The sequence below is a fragment of the Tursiops truncatus genome, chromosome 10 (genome assembly GCF_011762595.2).
Source record: "Tursiops truncatus isolate mTurTru1 chromosome 10, mTurTru1.mat.Y, whole genome shotgun sequence".
In the NCBI taxonomy this organism is placed as follows: domain Eukaryota; kingdom Metazoa; phylum Chordata; class Mammalia; order Artiodactyla; family Delphinidae; genus Tursiops; species Tursiops truncatus.
In genome coordinates, this window is record NC_047043.1 from 42,424,545 (window position 1) to 42,446,853 (window position 22,309).

The window sequence follows — 22,309 nt, forward strand, 5'->3', positions numbered from 1 at the left end:
GTCTAACAAATATCTGGGGCTTTGCTGGAGACAGAACATCAAAACAAGCCTTAAGCTAATTCAGCTGCTTAATGTATGGGCTTCAGTCGCCTCCAAGGTTCTCATCAAAGTCACAGAAGGACACATCATCAGTTAAGCTAAACTCTGATTACCAGCCATTCCTGGGCCAGGAAGCAGATGCTGTACCCATCTAGGTGAGGAGCACCCAACCCAATTTCTAAGTTCTTATTTCATATGAATCAGTGATTTAAAAATAAGGTAAATAATTTAATAAATTATACCCATTGAATAAATGACCATGTCAAATGGATAATATACTCAAGAATCAGTTAAAATTAAGTATAAAAAAAGACACTGCATTCAGGCCTGTTCAAAACTTTATTGTACTTTGAATAATAAGCAAAGTAACAAAATTTAGAGCATGATAAAGATGGAATATCTCAAATTATGTTCCTTACAAAAGCATTAAGTACAGTACACAAAGACTGTTTATAATATTTTAAAGTCTGCTAAAAATATCAAGACATCCTAGGATTTGTGGAGTTACCTTTCCTGTCAACTAGAGCATTGATTCCCACTAGCTTTGCTACAATAAAAGTTAACATATATGAATGTACACATGTAATAACTGAAATGGAAAATGAAGGCATGCAACAAACATTCCAATTACTAAGCAAGTATGAAGAAGAAAGTCTTTTTGGTATTTCTGAACTTACCATTCCTTTGAACATATCAACCAGGTCCAGTGAAACTTTTTTTCCAGAATGTTCAGAGGTGATATTCAAAACACTGAACAACCCCAACAGTCCATCACCACTGTCTGGTAAGCACAGACACTGGAGTAAGGGCTGATATGCCAATACGGTCTGTTCCCAAACTGAATATCAGCCCTGATCTCATCTCCCATGTCCAGATGCACGTTTGGACTAATGTAGAAGTGTGAGCTATGAGCTATGAAACATGAAATTCACACAGACAGGAAGTTGAACTCAAATACTCTGCTGCATGGAGGCTGAATGTGAAATTTTTCACAGTGACTGAAACTGACTGGCTGACAGGCAATGGTGTTTTTTTATATTTGACTTTGACTAAAATGAATGGACTTACAAGAAACCCTTGAGATTTAGTTAATGCTACTAATCTAAAGGCTCTGAAGAACTGAGGAGCCTTTAAAATCGGTATATGTGACCTTTTCTATATTTTTCATTAAGGAAAGAAACAATAATAAAAACACCGAGGTACATGAGTTTCTTTTCAAGGGATTACTGTTGTTATCTTCCTGAGATGCAAAGACCACAAAAGAAGAGCACCATGCCTAGGCTGCTGAATGAGGCATCAGACACTAATAGTTTGGTCCTTTTCTAAAGGGATCTCTTCTGACAATGACACTAAAACACAGTGATGGATCACAGATGCCCGGGGGTCCTGGCTGCCCTTGGATTCCAGGTTTTCCGTGGTCTCCGTCTTTGCCGGGGAGACCTGGGTCTCCCGGAGGACCTTCTTTGCTTATTCCAGGGGGGCCCTCTGGACCTAGGATGGGACATTAGCAATACATGAACAAATGAGTTTGGTTTTGTTGCTGACACAGCTGAATCTGCAAAACATGTAAACTGGTAAAAAGACTCCCTTGAAACTTTTACGTATTTGCACTAAGGTGAAAAGAGGAGGTATCCTCTTGCTAATTCTATACACCTTCCATTTTGAAAAGAACTATCCAAAAGTAATTTTTGTAAAACTAGGCCAAGCTATGTTAATATGCAATCATGCTGCGGCTGAAGACACAGAGCTAACATTCTAATATTTCAATTTGTGGATTGTCCAAACTATTTCTTCCTCTCAGCTTATCTTTTGCCAATATTATTATAAATTGCCAAAATTATTATAAATATATCAGTAAGCTAAAACTCTAATAAAGCCACTTTTGTGCCATATTTGTAGTCAAAATGACTATTTCCATTATATACATATATATATATATTTTAGTTTCCACAAGGAAACACATTGTCATTACCATAGTATACTAGTAATCAATACACAGAGGTATTATAACACTAATTTGTGAACCATAACTTAGTTCAATTAGCATGTTCAAAAAAAGAAAAATTAACTCAAGATATTGGCCTTTTAAAGTTGATGACCCAAAATAACAAAAACAAAATATTTAGGTTTAGGGATGGAGCAGAGTGGACTGGGCACTTTCTACCACTAATACTTCCTGCTACTACTACTACTAAACATTTATTCAGCACTAAGCTACAATTGTAGGTGTTGTTCAAAATGCTTTACATACAAAGTATTAAATCATTTGATCCACCCAAAAGCCTTGAGCAGTAATAACATCTAAAATAATAATGATAGTACACATTTATTGAAAACATAACTTTTTCATGCACTGTTCTGATAGCATGACATGTATTAATTCATTTAATCTTCCACCAATGTCATGATGCAAAAGACATCTCATCACTATTTTACAAATGAGGAAACTGACACACGGATAAGTTAAATAATGCAGCTAGCAGAGGCTGGCTTACAAGTCCATCTCAGCATTATTCTGCTTCCCTGAGAATCATAAAGATTAAAGGTGATATACACTAGGTAGGCCTGGGCAACTTGGAACCATCTGAGAACTATTCTAAGGAGTGGTATTCTAAGGAGTCTAAATGATAAGTGAGAGAGAATCCTGAATGATTAATGGATATAATATAGGATAAAACTTCTAGTAGTTAGAGCTCAATGTGTTGAATGTGAATCACTCAAAAAAGGAAACGAAAGTCTTGGTTTCAAATCTTTGGACAGAGATTTATGATGATTTTCTTAACGTAAAATGTGCAGCAACACTTATGAGCATCATCAGTTCATACCTGGGGGACCAGGAGGACCTTGTACTCCAGGGTACCCAAGCCCTTGGCTCCCCTTTGCCCCATTTCGTCCTGGTAAGCCTGCAGAGTGTCAGAGAGGGGAGTAAGCTTACTTTTCCCATAAAATCACTTCCTCCTAGATTGTTTCTTTCAAAGCTGTTAATACACACATTAAAAGAAAAATAAATCTTTAAAAATTAGCCAGCCACCTATTTACTATTGTTAACAGGACACAGAATTTTTGAAGCGAAACTTTATAAAATGATCAGTGGTCTAGCAAAACTTAATGAAGATTAAATATTAAGAAAGGAAAATGGTTTGGAATTATTAGCTCTTTTTGTTACTCATACTTGTTCTTTTATTACTTTGATGAAACATCTAAATTGTTCCTATAATATTAAATTAAAAGGAAAGAATTATCAACCAACATTTCACATAAATATTCAAAAACAAAGAGCAGTAAGTTGTGGGCTATTAGGAAGTTTGGTCGCAAAACATCATTTTTCTTATAGAAATTTATAGAAAACAATTTTGAATATGGTTACAGAAGTAACCAAAGTCAAAATAAAGGAAATGGTGTCTGTGATGTTCTATTTAAAGACCTAATTAGACTCAAGCAAAATTTCTAAGTACATTGTCAACATTTTCTGATTTACAGGTTCACATGCTTCATAACGTTGACCTCTCTCTTGACTTTAGGATATTCTTTCATGAAATAGAATGATTGTTCTTTAACTCAGTTGACAAATTATTTAAAGACTTAGGGATAGAAAAATTTTTTGTCTTCAAGAAAACAAACAGGAACTCTTGCCTGTTAAATAAGTTTAGGATGTGAATACAAAAAATACCCTTTTCTGTTATTTATTTGCTTACACATACAAACTAAGTACCTTTTAATCCTTTGGCACCTGGGCGTCCCGGAGCTCCCATTAATCCAGGAACACCATCTCTTCCTGGCAAACCAGGGAATCCTCGGGGACCTTCTGGGCCCATGGGACCAGGTGGCCCAGGAATACCAGGAGAGCCACGCTGGGACTGGCAGTGATCACAACTCTGAATTCTTCCACTTTGAAGTAAGACAGGTAGCTGGGCTTAAAAGCAAAGAAACCCCATCCCTTATGTTTAAATGGTGAATGGGCATTAATAATATCACTCATATTTTTTCTAAATTTACAGATACATATCTCTTGGCCAATAATTTCACTTCTAGAAATTTAACTATGGAAATATCCATTGCTCTGTGCAATAATTTTATTGTGGCAATTGCTTCAAGTAAGGGAAAAAAGGAAGTGCCCCTCTAAAAGAAACTGGTAAATTAAATTATAGATGTCATATTATGAATAAAATTACCAGAATTATGTCAGGGAAGAAAATTTAATCAATGGTGAAATAATGATAAATTGCTTTATTAAAAAGATTACAAAGTGTACATATAATATTTTACCTTTATAAAAATACTTATCTGGAAAATAAAAACGAGAGGTTGATAAATGTCCTTTATTTTCTTCATCTTACTTATATCTTTTATAATTTCTACAAAGAATTTGTATTACTTTTGAAATTTGAAAGTTATCAAAATCTCTATGTTGGAGACTTACCTCTTAATACATCAGTGCAAACTTGTCGAATAAACTGTTCTGAAAATTCTCTCCCCTGCATCAAATTATTAAGGGTTATAACATTGACATACCAAGTAAAAAGCAACAGAAATATGAAAACTGTGAAAGAAGCAGAATACATACGGGCTTCCCATCTAGTCCTGGGGGTCCCTGAGGACCTGCTTCCCCGGGTTGCCCCTGGGGACCCGTAGGCCCCATCAGACCATTCACTCCAGATTCTCCTTTGGGTCCAGTGGCACCTCTGGCACCAGGCTCTCCCTTTTCACCTCTCTAAAAACAAAAGAAATCTTCAAAAGTTCTATTTAAATATTTCAGAAGGTATAAATGCATCATAAAAGTCTTAAGGATATGGATATGAAAATATATAAACATATATCTAAGTTATATAGGAAATTGTTGGGAAACACTGTAATTGATCAGGAAGGAAATTTCATATTATATTAAACTGTCATTTATCCATCCATCCAACCCTACAAATAACCACTACCTAGTACATATATTGATTAAGCAATATGCATAGTGCCAGAGATACAATGATGAACGTGACACAGTCTTGTCCCCAAGGAGTTTAAATCCTAGAGAGATAGATGTAGAAATACACAATATTCTTCATTGAGAAACATGCAGAAAAACTTAGCTCCTAATTTAGAAGAAGAATCAATATTACTGGCAAATATGTAACATTTCATACCTAATTCAGTGAATCTACATATTCTGAAAATCTCTATTTAGGAACTACTAAAGAACATGAAAGATATTTTCTGTTTGTGATGTCAATAGCTACATTTATACAGTATTAAAAATCAAGCCATGAGGACTGAACAGACAGCATAATACATGAAGAAACATACCTCTCCTTTTGTACCATGATGGCCTTGAATTCCCTTTGAAAATTAATAGGGAAAAAATAAATAAATAAGTAAATGTGCAAGCTACAGTACTAGCAATGTGGCATGCACCCTTTACCACACATTTAATCAAACTTTAATTTTCAGTTTGGATCTATGTTCATCGGTGATATTGGCATGTAGTTTTCTTTCTTTGTAACATCTTTTTCTGGTTTTGGTATCAGGGTGATGGTGGCCTCGTAGAGTGAGTTTGGGTGTGTGTTCCTCCCTCTGCTATATTTGTAGTGAGGTGGATGGACCTAGAGTCTGTCATACAGAGTGAAGTAAGTCAGAAAGAGAAAAACAAATACTGTATGCTAACACATATATATGGAATCTAAGAAAAAAGAAATGCTCATGAAGAACCTAGGGGCAAGACAGGAATAAAGACGCAGACCTACTAGAGAATGGACTTGAGTATATGGGGAGGGGGAGGGGTAAGCTGGGACAAAGTGAGAGAGTGGCATGGACATATATACATTACCAAACGTAAAATAGATAGCTAGTAGGAAACAGCCACATAGCACAGGGAGATCAGCTCCGTGCTTTGTGACCACCTAGAGGGGTGGGATAGGGAGGGTAGGAGGGGGAAACAAGAGGGAGGAGATATGGGGATATATGTATATGTATAGCTGATTCACTTTGCTATAAAGCAGAAACTAACACACCATTGTAAAGCAATTATACTCCAATAAAGATGTATAAAAAACGTCGATCAGCAAGTAAAACACTCTCTGTAAGGCCATTCTTTAAATATGGAAGTTTCTGAAGAAATGCAGGGGTTTCTACCAGACAGAATATTACAAATGGAGCCAGAGTAAGAGGAAAGATAAAATAGTAAGCTCTCTGGACTAGAACCAAATGAGAGCTAAAACTGAAAACAGCTGTCATCTGAGAATCCACTAAGATGATTTCATGAGGGAAACATTCGCTTGGACCCCATTCACAATGTGAACGCCAGAAAAATCACACACGTGCAGCCCTTGGTAGGACGACAGTTAACTAGGACTTTGTTTACTTTGAGAGATTGGGACAACTATTCAGCTGTTGAGAGGCAATGGCTGTCCTGCTCCCCCACCCCCACCCCGCCCCCTGCCATTCTCCCTGTAGACTCAGTTCCTGGTGGTGGAAAACGCAGCTTCCAACACACCCAGGACAGAAGCTTTCTAGGGAACCCAAATCCTGCCTTGGGGGAGCAGACTTCCTCTTTTCCTTGAGAAGTGAGATAAAAGAAAACAAGTTAGGGGAAACTTGCAGAGAGTGTCATCTGTCAATCAGTGAGCTAACCAAGTTGTGAACTCAAAATCCAAAGAAAATATCCTTCTATCAGAGAGTTACTGTGAATAACAATTTGGGGTAAAACGCCTGGGTTGTGGAGGGTGATGGATGAAGGGGTGAGGGTCCTCCTATGAGTAGAGCTGTTTAAAGATGCTGTGTGATTAACGCAGGGAAACAGAGCAGGTCAGAGGGGAATAGGGACAGAGCTGACTGTCACCCAGTGGTGTGAGTGGAGTGAAGGGACAGGAAAATGAAGACCTTTTGTATTGCACATAACTGTATGCAGGCAAACTCTGTCCATTTCTCCTTTCAGTGATCCTTGCTCTGAAGTTCACTTCTAAGTTCTCAACTTTTTGACATGTAACACTCACCCTCCATATTACACAACCTTGGGGTCATGTGCTTTCAAAGACTGCTCCCTACACCAATGGTCTCCCCCATTCCTCCAAGGGACCCAGAGACCCCTGTCCTTGGAGCCATCACCTCACAGTTCTATCCCCCTACCTCCAGAGTCAGTGTAATCACTGAATCTTTCTCCCACCCACACTCCCTAATCAGTTGGATGCTTTTCTTTTTTTTTCTTTTTTTTTGCGGTACGCAGGCCTCCCACTGCTGTGGCCTCTCCTGTTGCGGAGTACAGGCTCCGGACGCGCAGGCTCAGCAGCCATGGCTCACAGGCCTAGCCGCTCTGCGGCATGTGGGACCTTCCCGGACCGGGGCACGAACCCGTGTCCCCTGCATTGGCAGGCAGACTCTCAACCACTGCGCCACCAGGGAAGCCCAGCTGGATGCTTTTATTTGTCCAATATGGCTCTGACTGAACCTACATGCCACTTGGCAATCTCACCGAAACATGGCTTCATGAGGAGAGTTTAGTCAAGGAAGAAGCAAGGCAATCTTATTATGTATCTACTGCATAACACAGTTCTTCAAGATGGCATTTTAATTCATCTCTAGTGTAGTAAATTATATCTTTGAACAAATTAGAGAGAAACAAGGACATTCCTTCACTATGTATGGCCTCAACTACTCACATTTCAAGGAGAAAATCAAAACTCAACAGTAGGTACAGAGATGCTGCCATGTATGGCTGCCTTGGGCCAATACTACTCCAAGAAATGGGTGGAACTGTCTACCTTTAGTCATTTACTTGGTCAGAAGAAAGCATTGAAAATCAAGTTTCACAGCCACTGAGAGTATCAGCATGGGAAAATGAAAATATAAATCAAAAGATTAAAGTTGTGATCACCATCACCACTAGAATTCTCATCCTTGGGCACTTAGAATGCACTTAGAATGCAGGCTACATCTCCCCTTCTCCCCACCCATTTTTATTTGCAAGTAACCCTCTCTCAGGGGGTTCATTATGTGATTCATTATTTCATTTTCCATAAAAAAAAATACCTGTGGCCCTGGAATCCCTGGTCTTCCATTCTCTCCCTTTTGACCCTTTAAAATTGAATAAATGTTATTCATTAGTTTGCACACATATGATGCAATCACATATACAACACAAACTATGTACTGTGCTGTCATCTAGAAGAAAGGTCACAAGAGCAGTGATGCAAATATGTAAAATGATGTAAGAGAAGAAAAAAAGAAGTGAGAGGAACGTCAACCTAATCTTACAGCTAAAATGGATAAAGACAAGGAATGAACTACTGACTTTGGGGAACATGTAAATAATGTTAGACAGTTGAGGATGTTCTGCTGAGTCCATGTTCACAGCATGAAAATAATTTAAAAATCCAGTGGCTGTGGTCATTTTCTTAATTTCAATGACATTATTCATGTTCGGTGTTGATTATACACATGGAGGGCAAGAAGATCACTTGAAAGACATTTTTAAACTAAAAATATACTGTAAAATACATTTTGAATGAAAATCTTTAAATTAGGACAAATAGAGAAAAAATTAATAAAGATATAAACACATTTGTCCATTCAATTAATATTTTGGGACATCCTCCTTGTATAAGACATTGGGCCAGACCCTGATACTCTACTATTTCATCCCTATGTTGAACAGGATAATTAGCAGTTTCTAGCAAAACATACACCTAGATACACAATCAATTAAAGATCTAGTGACTGAAATTGTAAATCACTCCTGCATAGAGGTTTTTTCATTTACTTACTTACATCAATGAATTCCCAGGGGCCCTATTTGCTGTAGGGACACTGTTGCAGTGTCCCCATGTTGCCTTCAAGTTGCTTACTGTGTGGTGCAAAAGCTAAGCAATTAATCTCTTTAATAAGCAGTTAAATTCTAAATTTCAAAGTGCTAAGATACTAAACCTTAACTGTTCTCAACACATAAACAAACTAACGTGACATGATAAAGGTGTTAGCTAACCTTACAGTAGTAATCATATTGCAATATATAAATTGCACCTTGTACACCTTAAACTTACACAATGGTATATGTTAATTATATCACCTTAAACTTGTACACCTTAAACTCGTACACCTTAAACTTACACCTTGTACACCTTAAACTTATACATTATTATATATTAACATTGTGCCCTGTATACCTTAAACTTATACAATGTTATATGTTAATTATATCAATAAAAATATATACAACTAAATTCTATTGGAATTCTATTAAAAAAGAATAATGAAAATACGGTCGATAAGGATGCAGTGTATAATTATATATCTGGAATGGATACTACTGGGACATACGGTGGGGCATCTGATAAAGAGGGTAGGAAAAATGACTCCACCTTGAGTGCAGCCCTCAGGGATGTGTAAGTGGTACCCAACTCGAGAAGACGGGGGTGTGGCAGGGAGAGAAGACACAGGACAGAGGTGTATAATTTCTTCCAGCTAAAGCAGCAGGGCAGGAGCAGATAATAGTGGGTAGACTGGCAAAGAGATAAGACTAAAGAAGATTCAGTCCAACAAGGAGGCACTTTATGGGCTGGACTTTATCTTGAAATGTGTGTGGAGCATCACTGAAGGACTCCTAAGCAGTTGTGTAACTTAGTTACTGATGCTGGTAAAAGTGTGGGGGGAAGGGGTAGACTGAACTCAAGGAGACCAGTTAGGATATTACAGTCACCCAGGACCCATGACAAGAAATGGTCAGGACAGTGGGATGGGGGGAAGGGGCTTAGTTCAAGTTTCATTGTCTGAAACAGTGTTCAGACTGTGACCTTAGCAGATTTTGATGCTATTATTACCTAAATTTGAAATTTCCTTTTATGCCACCAGATATTCTGGAGCTTTCAAAGTTCTGCGAATTTTGCAAAGTGTTTTACGTAGCAAGACTCATCCACTATAGCTGAACTTTTTTTTTTTTTTTTTGGCCACACCGCACAGCATGTGGGGATCTTAGTTCCCGACCAGGGATAAAACCTGTGCTCCCTGCATTGGGAGCACAGATTCTTAACCACTGGACCACCAGGGAAACCCCTATAGCTGAGCTTGGCAATCTTAAAAACATCATTAAAGTACTGTCTGGACACTTGATTTGTAATTGATGATTGGAAAAGTCTTACATTTCTAGAACTTAAAAGACTGAAAGACCAACAGATATAGTTTATTCCTGATCAGTGTCACTGATTCAGCCAGCGGCGTCCTACTCACGGGTCAGGCTTCAGTTAATGAAAAAACCATCTGAGGGCCACTCAGACTGAGGTGAAACTGTCCTCATCTCCCAAAGCTGTAGCATAGTTCTCCTCTTTGCCTTTGTTGCTAAGCCACCCAAAACCAAACGTCCTTCTAAATCTCCCTAGATTTCCTCAGCCTGATCTAATTTTCTGGTATAACTCTCCTTCTGTTTATTAGTTTGAATATGTTTTATATACAGTGTTAACAGTTTCTTATCAAATTTATTTATGCCATAAGCCATGTCAAATCATTTGTGGAAACCAACACACCATAAAATATGTAAATAAATATATATTACAAGCATGTGATAAAATCCGTATGTTATTTTGTTGAATCACTTGGTTCCCAAGTTTCCTACAATAGTGGTGTAGTGACGAATGTTAAAGTTAGATTTGATGTGTTTTGAGAAATTTAGTAAAATGAGAAAGCTGGGATTTAACAGATATTGACAGTAAAACAGGAAGGAGCTGGAAAAGCCATGTAAGAATTAAAAAGAATGAAGCCCTGAGTTTTTTTGCCAAGCCAAAAAAATAAAATAAGCCAGTAACATACCTGAATGCCCTTTTCGCCTTGATTTCCTTTGTCCCCCTGCAAAAAGGCCGTCTAATATGTATCATAATGTCATATATTCTGTATCCTTTCAAATAAACATGCTTTTCTTCTGCCAAGAAAAATATATGGTCTCATGCAAATTCGACAAGTGCCTTATAAACAAAAGTTGACTCCAACATGGTATTTGAGAAGAGAGTAAAAACACATTATGTCAAGATGATGTTCTAAATGAATACTTTCTTGTGCTCTTACATTCAAAAGAAAATTAACTACAATTTCTATTTTATAAGGAAGAAGAAAACTTTTCTATATTGATCACAATCTGAAGTTAAACAAAGAGAGGACTATATTTTGACAAATCTCGTTTTATGAAATCAAACTGAAAAGTCTTCTACTATTAAGCTAATAATGGCCACAAATTTATAGGAAAAAATGAAATAAAACAATGTTGAAAAAGTATTTTAGAAAACATATGCTTCAAAAATTAACTTTTGGGGGGAAATTCATATTCCATAATATTGTTTCCTGGAATTTCTCAGCTAGAAGAGATGTTTGAAACCAACTAGTTCAGTGTCTTTGTTCTTATAATGTACCCACAGATCAGGAAAGGTAAGCATTTGCCCAAGGTTGAACTTGGACGCTCTTTCCAAATTTCCTTTCTACCATCCTATCCAAACATAAAGAGTAGAGTTTTGTGTTTACAGCGAATAAAATACAGATTTTCTTTTAACTGGCAGGTTTCTGAACAAGGAAATTCTCTAAATCCAAACATATTCACAGTAGTTTACTTAATATTCACTGATGGTCTAACACTTAATTGCTGCTGTGAGGGTCATTCCTGTGTCAGCAAGTACTGCCTGCCGCTCATCAGGGCAAAAGGGATCACACTAGGTACAGTAATCTAGGGGCTGAGCAGATAATACATGAGGGATAGAAAAAATGAAATGGTAGAAAAAGTGAAAGAGCAAGGAATACAAAGATGGAGACATAACAGTTTGTATCCTTTGCAGAAAAAAAGCCAACACATCCACTCTTAACCTGAACTGTATATATCTGCAGGGGCATGGACTTCTCTGACAGGTGGGCAGTCAGTTCTTGCTCAAAGACTTCAAGCCAACAATAATATCTGTATAGATACAGCTCAGAGTTCTTTACTTAACAGGAGAGAGAGAGAAACCAAAGTGATGCTGTTTTATCTCACCAAAACATTTTATATGAATATATATGTTTTGTATTTTAAAGTCCTTAAATTAATTTTAAGTGAACTATTATGTAATATAACTGTTTCACAGATAGGAATGCCATGGTCAAGCATTCTGGCTGTAATTTTTATTGTTTCAGACTTTTGCCCCAGTTTTGGTAAGAGTGATATTCACATTTTGGTAAGAGTGCCTCACATGGAATACTTTCCCTAAAAAGTTCTTGACACATCTGGATTGACCACAGAACAATCTGAATTTACAAGATATTATTTAATTGTACGTTTATATTTTTTGATCTGTCTCTTCGAAGATCCTCATCTAGGAGACAGTACCTATGTGGGGACATGAAAGGTGCCACAGCTCTTAGCATGAGGTTGAACACATTATATGTACACCAAATACATAGGTCAGCTCATCACTGAATGCATAATTGGCCCTTCTACACTATGAGCACAAAAAGAAAACTTACATGGTAATAGCTGATTAACATTGAATTATATGTCCTAAATATCATACCTTTTTCCCTTGAATTCCAGGTAAACCCAGGTATCCTGGTTCTCCTGGCAGACCCACTGCTCCTGGTTCTCCCTAAGTAACACAGAATTCAGATGAAGATCACAGGCTTACTGCTTGTGAAAAACCCCACTGTTTTTATCTCTATATACATCTCAAATTGAAAACTGATAGTTAAAAATTTTGTTAGAGTTATTACTATAGAAATAGTAAAGAATAGTAAAGTTCACTGAAGTCCCAATAAAACTTCTTATATTTTTTCCTATCTTTGCTAGTTAAGAAATCCTGAGATCATATCATATTTTAAAACTTTATAAACATTTGGTATTTTTATTATATTTATAATGTCAACAGTAAATAATAAAGCAGTGAAAATAATAAACACAGGTATCTCTCTTTGTATTTACTAATACTTTCCCATCCTCTTGAAATTGCTTTTTCTCATAATCCTCCTTTAAAAAGACTTATTTTATTGTTACAAAACTGGTAAGTAAATAGAAGTAATAAAATTATTGAAAATCTCATTACCCACTATTTTTATTTGGTTATATACTTTTCCCTCTACCTCTCACAAACACATACACAACTTAGATACTAAAACGTGCTGTGTATGCATAACTTAAGTAAACATAATCATTTACTTCAAAATATATTAATATTTTGAGTTCTTTATATGCCATTATGTTTTTTTAAATTTTAAATTACAGAATAGTATTCAACTATATTGATTTACCATATTTAATAAAATTTCTATTGTTAAACATTCATTTTCACAGTTTTTATTTTTATAAATAATATTGGGGTGAACACCCTTGTAGTTAGATATGCAAATTTATGATTTTTACTTTATATATATGGAATATTATTTTCTTAGACATAAATTCCTGAGCTGTTTTCAGAACAAGGAATAGTCCATAAGTTATCTTAACTCAATTTTTCTACTCCCTATCATGTCATAGGGATTATTTCCTTTTTTAAAAGAGACTTACAATGTGAAAGTATATGATGATGATGTATCAACAATATTTAGGTTAAAATTTTAAGAGATAGGACATGCTCCTGAATATGCTTCATGGAGTTTTGGTTTTGCTTTATTTGCTTTACCATTAGTCCCAAACTCTGTCATATTAAATAAAAACAACTCTCTTCTGTAGAAACTAAGTTCTGTTCTCTTTGCTCACTGTGAGCTGTTGAATATTACTCTAGATTTTTAAAGGCTAGAAGAGAATTGAACATCTGATTGAAATAAACATCAACTATTTGGTTTGGAGGAAACTGGTAAAGGCAACTGTGACTCCCAGACTGAAAATAAAGTCCCATCAATCAGCAAACAAAGAAACGGCACCACCAGGGGAGACACACACTCATTCAGCCACATAAGAGCGTGATATTCTCTGAACCAGAGAAGATGTTCATATTAGCATCCAAATTTTACTAGTTCTAGAAAAACCAAACTAAAGCATATTTCATGCCTTTATTACCTAAACTATGATAAAATATCCAAAAAACAGAAATGAAATTGGCCCACATTCACCACTGGCTTTCAGGTACCCTAATTTTATGTTAAAAGGTAATCCTTCACTTCATCTATCTTTTCTTAAGGGATACAAATGTTAATCTCATCAAATAATGAGAGGAACTCATACTTCTTTGAAAACATTTCCAAATGCTTCGAAACAAATTAATTACCTTGAGCCCAGAAGCCCCAGGCAGCCCTTGAAGTCCAGGTTCACCTTTATTTCCCTGTCAATGCATCAAAGCCATTTGAAATTTTTTGAATTTAGTCATTACCATATATCTGATACAGACACTTAAGGGAATACATTTTAAACAACTTTTGCATTTTCAACTTTCCAATTATTTGAAATATAGAATCTATATGTGAAGCCTATTTATTAAGAAAAACTCTTTCAAGCAGGGAAGTGAGTCCGCATATTTATAAAGCTTTCTACCAGCCTGTTTGATGCTGGCAGCTCGAAGTAAAAAGAGAGATTCCAATCTTTAGGGACTGGCACTAATTAGCTAGGTCTTTGTGCTGCACAAGCCAGACCCATGTATCTTAATAGCATCTTCTAGGCTGGAAATCTTCATCTTTCTCTGTTTTGCTTTCTCTGTATGACTCATTTTCAGTATGCAACTGAAAAAAGAAAATTAGCCTCAAATGCACTTTTGAGTGGCTTTTGGAAGAAGCATGAATCAGAAAACTTTTAGTTTGCATTCTTTTTCAGGATTCCAGTGCAGTCCTTGCTAACAGACATTTGGAAAGCAAGACCAAGTTGTCAGAGCAAAGAATGTAAGATAGGAAAAGAGGATTGGTTATAAAAGACAACCTGCCTCCTGGATCATCAGGAGAGATTGTCAGTGGTGGTTCTGGCTTTCAAAATATACTTGGACACCTGAAATCACAACCCAATCAATGTCTGGCAAAAACCTATAATTAAAGAGGTTGGTGTGATACCTAGAAGTGGGGGGCGATGATCACCCAGAGCCAGGTCAGGCTCACTGATCAGTAAAGGGAACCACTTTCATTCTCAGCTCATGTTGAGAACCACGTGAGCATACTATTTGGACTTAATTAAAGCATTTAGCACATAAAAGCATGATTATACCATAGAACAATGGTTCCTTAAATTTTCTAATTTTACAAATGATTAAGCTGAAACTCAGAGGTGACAGGACTTACCAAAAGCTACATGACCTGATTATGTTAATATACCCTGATGTCATTTAGATAATATTTTATAAAACTGGAATATGATAGGGTAAAACAGACTTATAAATGGTTCAACAGCTATTTTACAAAGAGGTATTATAATCTAAATTGGAAGTTTTCTAAAGATCTACCACAGAATTTCAGCCTCATCCCTGCCTTTCTTAACAAGCTTTTTTAGTCTTACTCTTGAATTTATATCAATTGTTACTGAAGGCATAGTTCACAAATATATTAGTTGACAAAACCAGAGGGTTTTGTCAACTAACATAGAGGCAAGTAAACTATGGCCTGTGGGCTAAGTCAGCCCAATGCCTCCTTTTGTAAATAAACTTGTACGAAACACAGGCACATCCACACCGTGGTGGCTGCTTTTACATTTCAATAGCAGAGCTGAGTGGCTGCAACAGAAATTATATGGCCCTCAAAGACTAAAACATGTCCTATCTGGTCCTTGGCAGAAAAACTTTCTAAGACCTGAGGTAATATACTGTATGAAAACAAGTTGAAATGTTTCACTGAAAAGATTACATTTAAGAGGTATAATTTTAACATCTTTAATCTATTTTTAACAAAATAATCGTAGAAGGACAAGATGAGGGAAATCAAACTTTATAGTAATTTATGTAAAAACAAACTGTGATGTTAGAATCAGCCACTTGACTCCCCAGCCACAACAGCAGACCTACCCAAGTGGTGGATGCCACAAATACATTGTTCTAACGTCTTTTATGGAAAATCTAGCAGGTTTAGTTGACCTCCAGCTCAGTGTGAGCCAACGATGCTAAGTGGCTAATTAAAAATGCTGACGAAATCTTAGGCTGGGTTCTTAAGAATTAGAGGATCCAGAACATCATGGGAGAGTCCATTGTACCCAGTTATTTAAGGAATATACAACTACTCTATTTTTTCTTACAGCATGACCTTGCAACGTGATGGAGAACCTCCACTTGGCAAGTGCACACTTACTACTGCTAGGACTCACAGTGTTCCAAGCACCCACAGGGTCCACCTCTGGTGAGACGGCAGCTACTTTTCCCTAATCACTGGGCTCCCAATGACATTTTATCCTATCTCTTTCTAGGTACTTTAGAATTAAAAGTAGAGTAGATTAGGCCATGTACTCATTTTGTATGCCAGGATCTATTTCCCTGGTCTAGTTAAAGGTTGAATGCTTCCAAAACAGCAATTCCGTCACTTCCTTTCAGAAGGCTATCCTAGAATCTACTTATTAAGTAGTCAAGAATAGTTTCTTGCGTTGAGCCAGAAGGTACCCGGTCTGATCCTCTAATAAAAAGAAATTCTCTTACACATGACTCTGTAGACCTAGAAAACGGTTGAATCATGGTACTCAGAGTGCCAGTTCTAGCTTAAGAATAACCTCACCTGACACCTAAATATATTGTCAAGCGTGCCTTACTTTTTAAATGTGAAAGTTGAGATAATGTGCCATCTTATCCACAGTCCCAAGGGAGGATAAAACTCACTACAAGGCATTTTACAAATAAAAATTCCACATACATTCCACTAAATAAAAAACCAAGAAGAGGACTTGGAAGTTGGTAAAGTTACCCTCAGTGGTCACTACAGATACTCTAGATGGTGGGCTGGGTACAGAGCCCCATAGAGCTCTGGGTATTCCTCAGTCCCTTGAGCTGCCAGTAAGGGAAGAGGGCTGAGTCATGCAGGATCTTGGACCTTTTCCAGCTTAAACCAGGCCTGCTTTACATTAGCGTGTTTTATATGCTTAGTTTTTGCCTAAGACTTCATTCCTACAAGTGCTTGTTCATAGACTTCAAACCACATTCAAAATAAAATCAATGTAGTTAAAACTTTGACTGAAGTACCTAAATGGTCATTTTGCACAAAGCCCTCAATCTTGTTAAGTTAATTTTCTTTACCTTAGATCCTGGGGCTCCAGGCTGACCTGGTGAGCCGTCGCTTCCCATCAAACCCTACATTTTAAATGGAAATTGCAAGAGCAATTTAGAGAATAATATTTTTAAAATATTCAATCAGTTTTCAAGTTATACATTTACCATCATAATCAATCCACTAAAATATAATGCAAGATATGGGAAACATCCCTACACACATCCAAATAAAGGATAATAAAGAATCAAACTATGCAAGATAACATGAAGGCTGGCAAAGCCCTTATAATTTGGTTGCTTAAATCACCTACAAATAGCAAAAATGACTGGAGAGCTAGTAAGAGACAAATGTAAAGAAAAGTTTCTTTTTTCTACACTCTACTTTCTTCCTTTCTCATGATGGCCAAGAATTAGATTACTTCATAGATGTTATTTTGGTCAATTTTACTTACGTTTTCTATTTTCTTGAATAATGATTTTAAAGAATTAAAATCTAATAATTTCTCTGAATGTAAGAATGTCTATTCAAGTTACAAATGGCCATATTTTTAGTAACCATATAATTCAAAATAAGACACTGATAACTATTCTAGCAACAAGGAACTAATTTAATTTAGATTCCATTTAAATACTATTACATATATAAAAAACATTTGCTTTCTCTTAATCACAGCAAAGGAAATGTGATGAGCAAAAAAATATTCAATTAGTATTATCAGAAAACAGAATCTCAGTATAGTCACATTGAAAACAGCATGTCATCACTACTATGGTTTGCTATCAATTCAGATTTATTACAACTATAAAATGTAAAATATACTAGTCATAACATAGTGTTTGAAATATTAGAAATATTAAATATAGATATTCTTGAAGTTCAATGAAGTTCTAGTCAATGCCTTCACTTTCTGGAGGCTAACTTAAATACTGGTAAATAATCAAGTTTCATTTAATATTTCAATGAAAAAATAATTTGGTCTTTATGATGGAGGTAGAGGAAGAATATTCCATTCAAATCTTTCACCAAGATCTTATCAAATCTTTTCACTGGCTAAAATATCTGCTTTTTTAACTTACATAATTAAATGAAAGATCATAAACTGTCCATTTTTTTTACTTAAAAAAAAGCTATTACAGGCAATTTGATTCATAGATTAAAATACACATTGCTTCTAACAATTTACTTTTAGAAATTTTTTATGGAGTCCTATACACCATAGGATTATCATAATTTCTAATATCATACTCATATGTCCCTTTACTCCCCAAACTTCCAAAATTACTTGTTCACTAATTTAGGATCTTCCTATACTACCTGTTCTGAATATATTCTCCCTCATTACTGTACTAAATTTGTAAATTTTCTAAAAAATAACAAAGAATATTTATTGAGTTTTAGATCTTCTCATGGTACTCAGTATTTTTTTTAGCTAGAATATTTGTTTTCTGGTTTATCTACAGTAAGCGTTCTTAATCCTTACTTGGGTAGCCAACTTTTTGAGAATCTGAAGAAATCTAGACTGCTCTAGAAAAATGAACATAATCTTTTTCATACAAATGCATGGAATTTGTGGATCCCAAAATTCTCATTGCTGAATCCTCCCACCAGTTTTGTGAATTTCAGAATAAGAACCTCTGGTACATAATGACAATATTTCAAACACCCCAGTAATAATAATGACATTAACATACAGGTATCCCCGGAGCTCCTTTTTTTCCTAGTGGTCCTGGAGGCCCAATTTCTCCCTAAAAATCAAATACAGATCAAGTTTAAAATTGTAGAGTATCAATTCATCTTTAGAAATTTCCTACGAAAGCATTATGAAATGAAAACTCAATATCAATCAGCCCAATGTGTCTGCCTTTCCTTCCTATATTGTAAGACGAAGCAATGCAAGGTAAAAAATCAGGAATCTAACATCTTAAAGATGTAGGCCTAGGGTCTGTGGAATTATTAAGGAAAATATTTCATTAGGAAATCAGGAGCGGCACTCTTATTCTTTCAAAGGAAGACCTAGCAGTTCACATACTGTTGGTGAGGTGAGACAACAGAGGGAAAAAAAATCAAGTGAAAAAATTTCTTATTTACCATAATTTAAGAGCTATGATAGTAAGTACAGATTAAGAAAAATTAGGACACAGTTTAATAGCATTTAGACTTCAGATTTTGGGATTGTGGCTGACCTGATGCTCCAAGGGATTTTCTGATTCCAGAACAACAACCCTGGAAAGAATATCCTCTTTGAGAAGCAGGAGAAGTCTTCAAAGATCCCTCACTTTAATAAAATATACTCTCGGTTATGATTGTGATTATGAGGATTTGGAAGTGTGCAGAAACCTCACTAGAAGTTGAGCAGCAGGAAACAAGAGGGCTGAAGGTGTCTGAGGGGACATGCTCAGCTTTTAAGAAACTGAACACTGGGCCAGCTATGGGGAGAGGGCAGGAACCTTTAGTACCTACAATGGCTCAGGACCCTCAAAGGGCACTGAAATGGTACCCGCGGTTACCAGCAGGAGGCTCTCCATGACCCAGTTAGGCTGACAGGACGCCCACTAACTAGGATGAAGCAATGAGCTCAGCATCAACAATTAAGACAGGAGAGGCAGAAAACCACAAGACTGAGAATCAAGAGGAATAACAATGAACTGCAGCTGTCAGAATGACTAGAAAGAGAATTTAGAACTACATGTGAAATCTTTACAAATGAAAGAATGGAATCATGAAAAACTACTAGGACTGAAGATAGAACAAGAGACTAGACTATCAAGAATAAAAAGATGTTATAGCACAGGGATGTGTGTGTATATATATATATATATATATATATATATATATATACACACACATATATATATATATATATATATATAAATGAATCATTTTGCTGTCCCTTGAAACTAACACAATGGTGTAAATCAACTATACTTCCATAAAAAAAAAGAATAAAAAGATGTTATTAAAATTTGAAATTCTAGAAATGAAAAATATGATTGTTTAGATTTTTAAAAAAATCAATTGATGGCTTAAACAGCAGATTAGACACAGTAAAGGGAGAATAAATAGACTGGAAAATATATCCAAAAAATTTAACCAGAATTTAAGAATCTAGGATATGGAAGTAAGCAATTTAGAGATGTAGAGGACAAAATTAAAAGGAATAAAATATGTCTAACTAGAATTCCAGAAAGAGGGAAGAGCAGAAGATGAAGAGAATTAGCATGGAGATTAACCGCTCATGTCTTCCAGAGATAATGGAAATAATTCTACAGAGCCAAGAAGCAAACTAAATTCCCACCCGGATGAATAAAGAGAATTCCATATCTAGATACATCACAGTGAGTTTTAAGAACACTAAAAACAAATAAAATATCTTAAAAGAATCCCCAAAGAAGGAACAGGTCACTTACAAAAGAATGATGATTAGAACAAGAGCAGATTTTTCATAGTGAACCATGGAAGCCAGGAGATGACAGTAGAAAAATTTCAGTGTATTAAGAGGAAATAATCATCAATCTTGAATTGTATACTCTACAAAATCCTCTCTCAAAAACATACTGGTAATTGAATAAACACTGAAAGTTTATAACCAAAGTATTTGTACTAAAAGAATTTCTAAAAATACAGTTTAGTAAGTAGTACAATTTTCCCAAAAGTATGGTCTAAGAGCACAAGGTAGAAAGTAACTAAGTAAAATAGAAAGCATGTATGTAAATCCAAATTCATATCTGTATAAAACAACAACAAAAACTAATTGTAAGGTCAAAATAATAGCTTCTGAAATTATATCATGTTTGAACCATTAACTGTTGCCATGAATGTGGTAAAAAATGTATTCTATGTGAAGAGACATCACCACTTTGCCCTTTTCATAATCAGATTCTAGGCCCAAATCTTTCAACTTTCATTAGCACTTACTTTTTGTCCCATTAATCCTTGGTTTCCAGGAAATCCTGGGATTCCCTAAAAAGAAATAAAGTAGATTTTTAATTTAAAAAATTTAGACTGTATCATTAAAGAAGAATAGGCCATAATTGGAGTTTTAACTTGTAAATAATGCAAATCATCAAACATATCTCTTGACTACATGAAACCACTATTTATATTAATCAAATTTTGGAAAAGAAAAATTTATGAGATTTATTATTATACATCTGATATTTAAAGTTTTAAATACTGGCTTAAAAAAAAAGAAGCTATGAAGATATTAATCTTGGCTCTTCTCTCAGACCAACATAAGTGATAAAATAAGAAGGATATTTCATTTGAACACTTTCTTATGTTACTTATAATGATTAATGCAAAAAGACTGTCAAATCATAGGAGTTCAGATTCAGTACAACAGTTCCAAAGGCCCTCATAGTCTCACCACCATAACTGAAAACTAATGAAACTAAATAATTTCCTCCAAATTGAGCCTTGAAACACCCAGGAACCTAACTCCTTGTATAAGATATGGCAATCTTTCTCCTAATGATTCCCTTGCTGATAAAATTGTGGAGCATATGCAGACCAGTTTGTAGAGAGACAGAAAGAAAGAAAGAGAGAACTCTTTCACATGGCTGAGCCCAAATGTATGAGTTCTCTAGCAAGATTCAGAGAAAATTAATGCTAATTGTCTGAATTTGAGAATAACATGAGCACATTTAATAATGGGAAAGCAGTTCTATTGTCATTCACTGCATTTTCCAAAACGATCATTTATCACCCCAAACAAACAGAGATGGTACTAATTAATTTTTATTTCTTATTCATTTTTCTTAGCTCCTTTCTTGATGATACTTCAATTGAAATAATGAATAACATTTGTTTATGTATATATATATGTATTGACTTTGGCAGAAAAGGAAATTCAAATGACAGGGAAATTGGGCACCATCAGTATTTCTTTGAAAGCTCTCTGCATCTTCAGGGCTTTCAAAGAACAGCAGTGGTACTCAGTAAATCAGGGCAACTACATCAAGTATCTTCAACAACAGGGAAAGTCTGCCATTGTTTTGATTTTCAAATCTTGACTATTAATACAATACTGGTCCATGTGGTAGCCACAATTACGGTACAAGATATGGCACACAGTTCTAGTTTTAAGATCCAAACTTAAATGATAAATTGGAATTCAGTTTGATCCTATTTGGCTCAATTAGTTCTCCATGGCACTACCTCCTTCGCAGAGAAAAGTTGTATGAGAGCAAAA

At 35.6% G+C, this 22,309-nt stretch overlaps 1 protein-coding gene across 4 annotated transcripts in view; it reads right to left on the reverse strand.

Annotated features, from left to right (window-relative positions):
• Positions 1-364: 364 nt before the first annotated feature.
• COL21A1 (collagen type XXI alpha 1 chain) overlaps positions 365-22,309 on the reverse strand; it is a 186,351-nt gene continuing 164,406 nt past the window's right edge. For all 4 annotated transcript variants that reach the window (XM_073810876.1, XM_073810874.1, XM_073810873.1 and 1 more), the window contains 13 exons: positions 21,034-21,078; positions 18,810-18,863; positions 17,145-17,198; positions 14,223-14,276; positions 12,537-12,608; positions 10,819-10,854; positions 8,050-8,094; positions 5,332-5,364; positions 4,604-4,750; positions 4,460-4,514; positions 3,752-3,952; positions 2,865-2,942; positions 365-1,530 (listed from right to left, as the gene is read on the reverse strand). In XM_073810876.1, the coding sequence (XP_073666977.1) occupies positions 1,343-1,530; positions 2,865-2,942; positions 3,752-3,952; positions 4,460-4,514; positions 4,604-4,750; positions 5,332-5,364; positions 8,050-8,094; positions 10,819-10,854; positions 12,537-12,608; positions 14,223-14,276; positions 17,145-17,198; positions 18,810-18,863; positions 21,034-21,078 (1,062 nt within the window). In that variant the 3' untranslated portion in view covers positions 365-1,342. The remainder of the gene's footprint in view (positions 1,531-2,864; positions 2,943-3,751; positions 3,953-4,459; positions 4,515-4,603; positions 4,751-5,331; positions 5,365-8,049; positions 8,095-10,818; positions 10,855-12,536; positions 12,609-14,222; positions 14,277-17,144; positions 17,199-18,809; positions 18,864-21,033; positions 21,079-22,309) is intronic.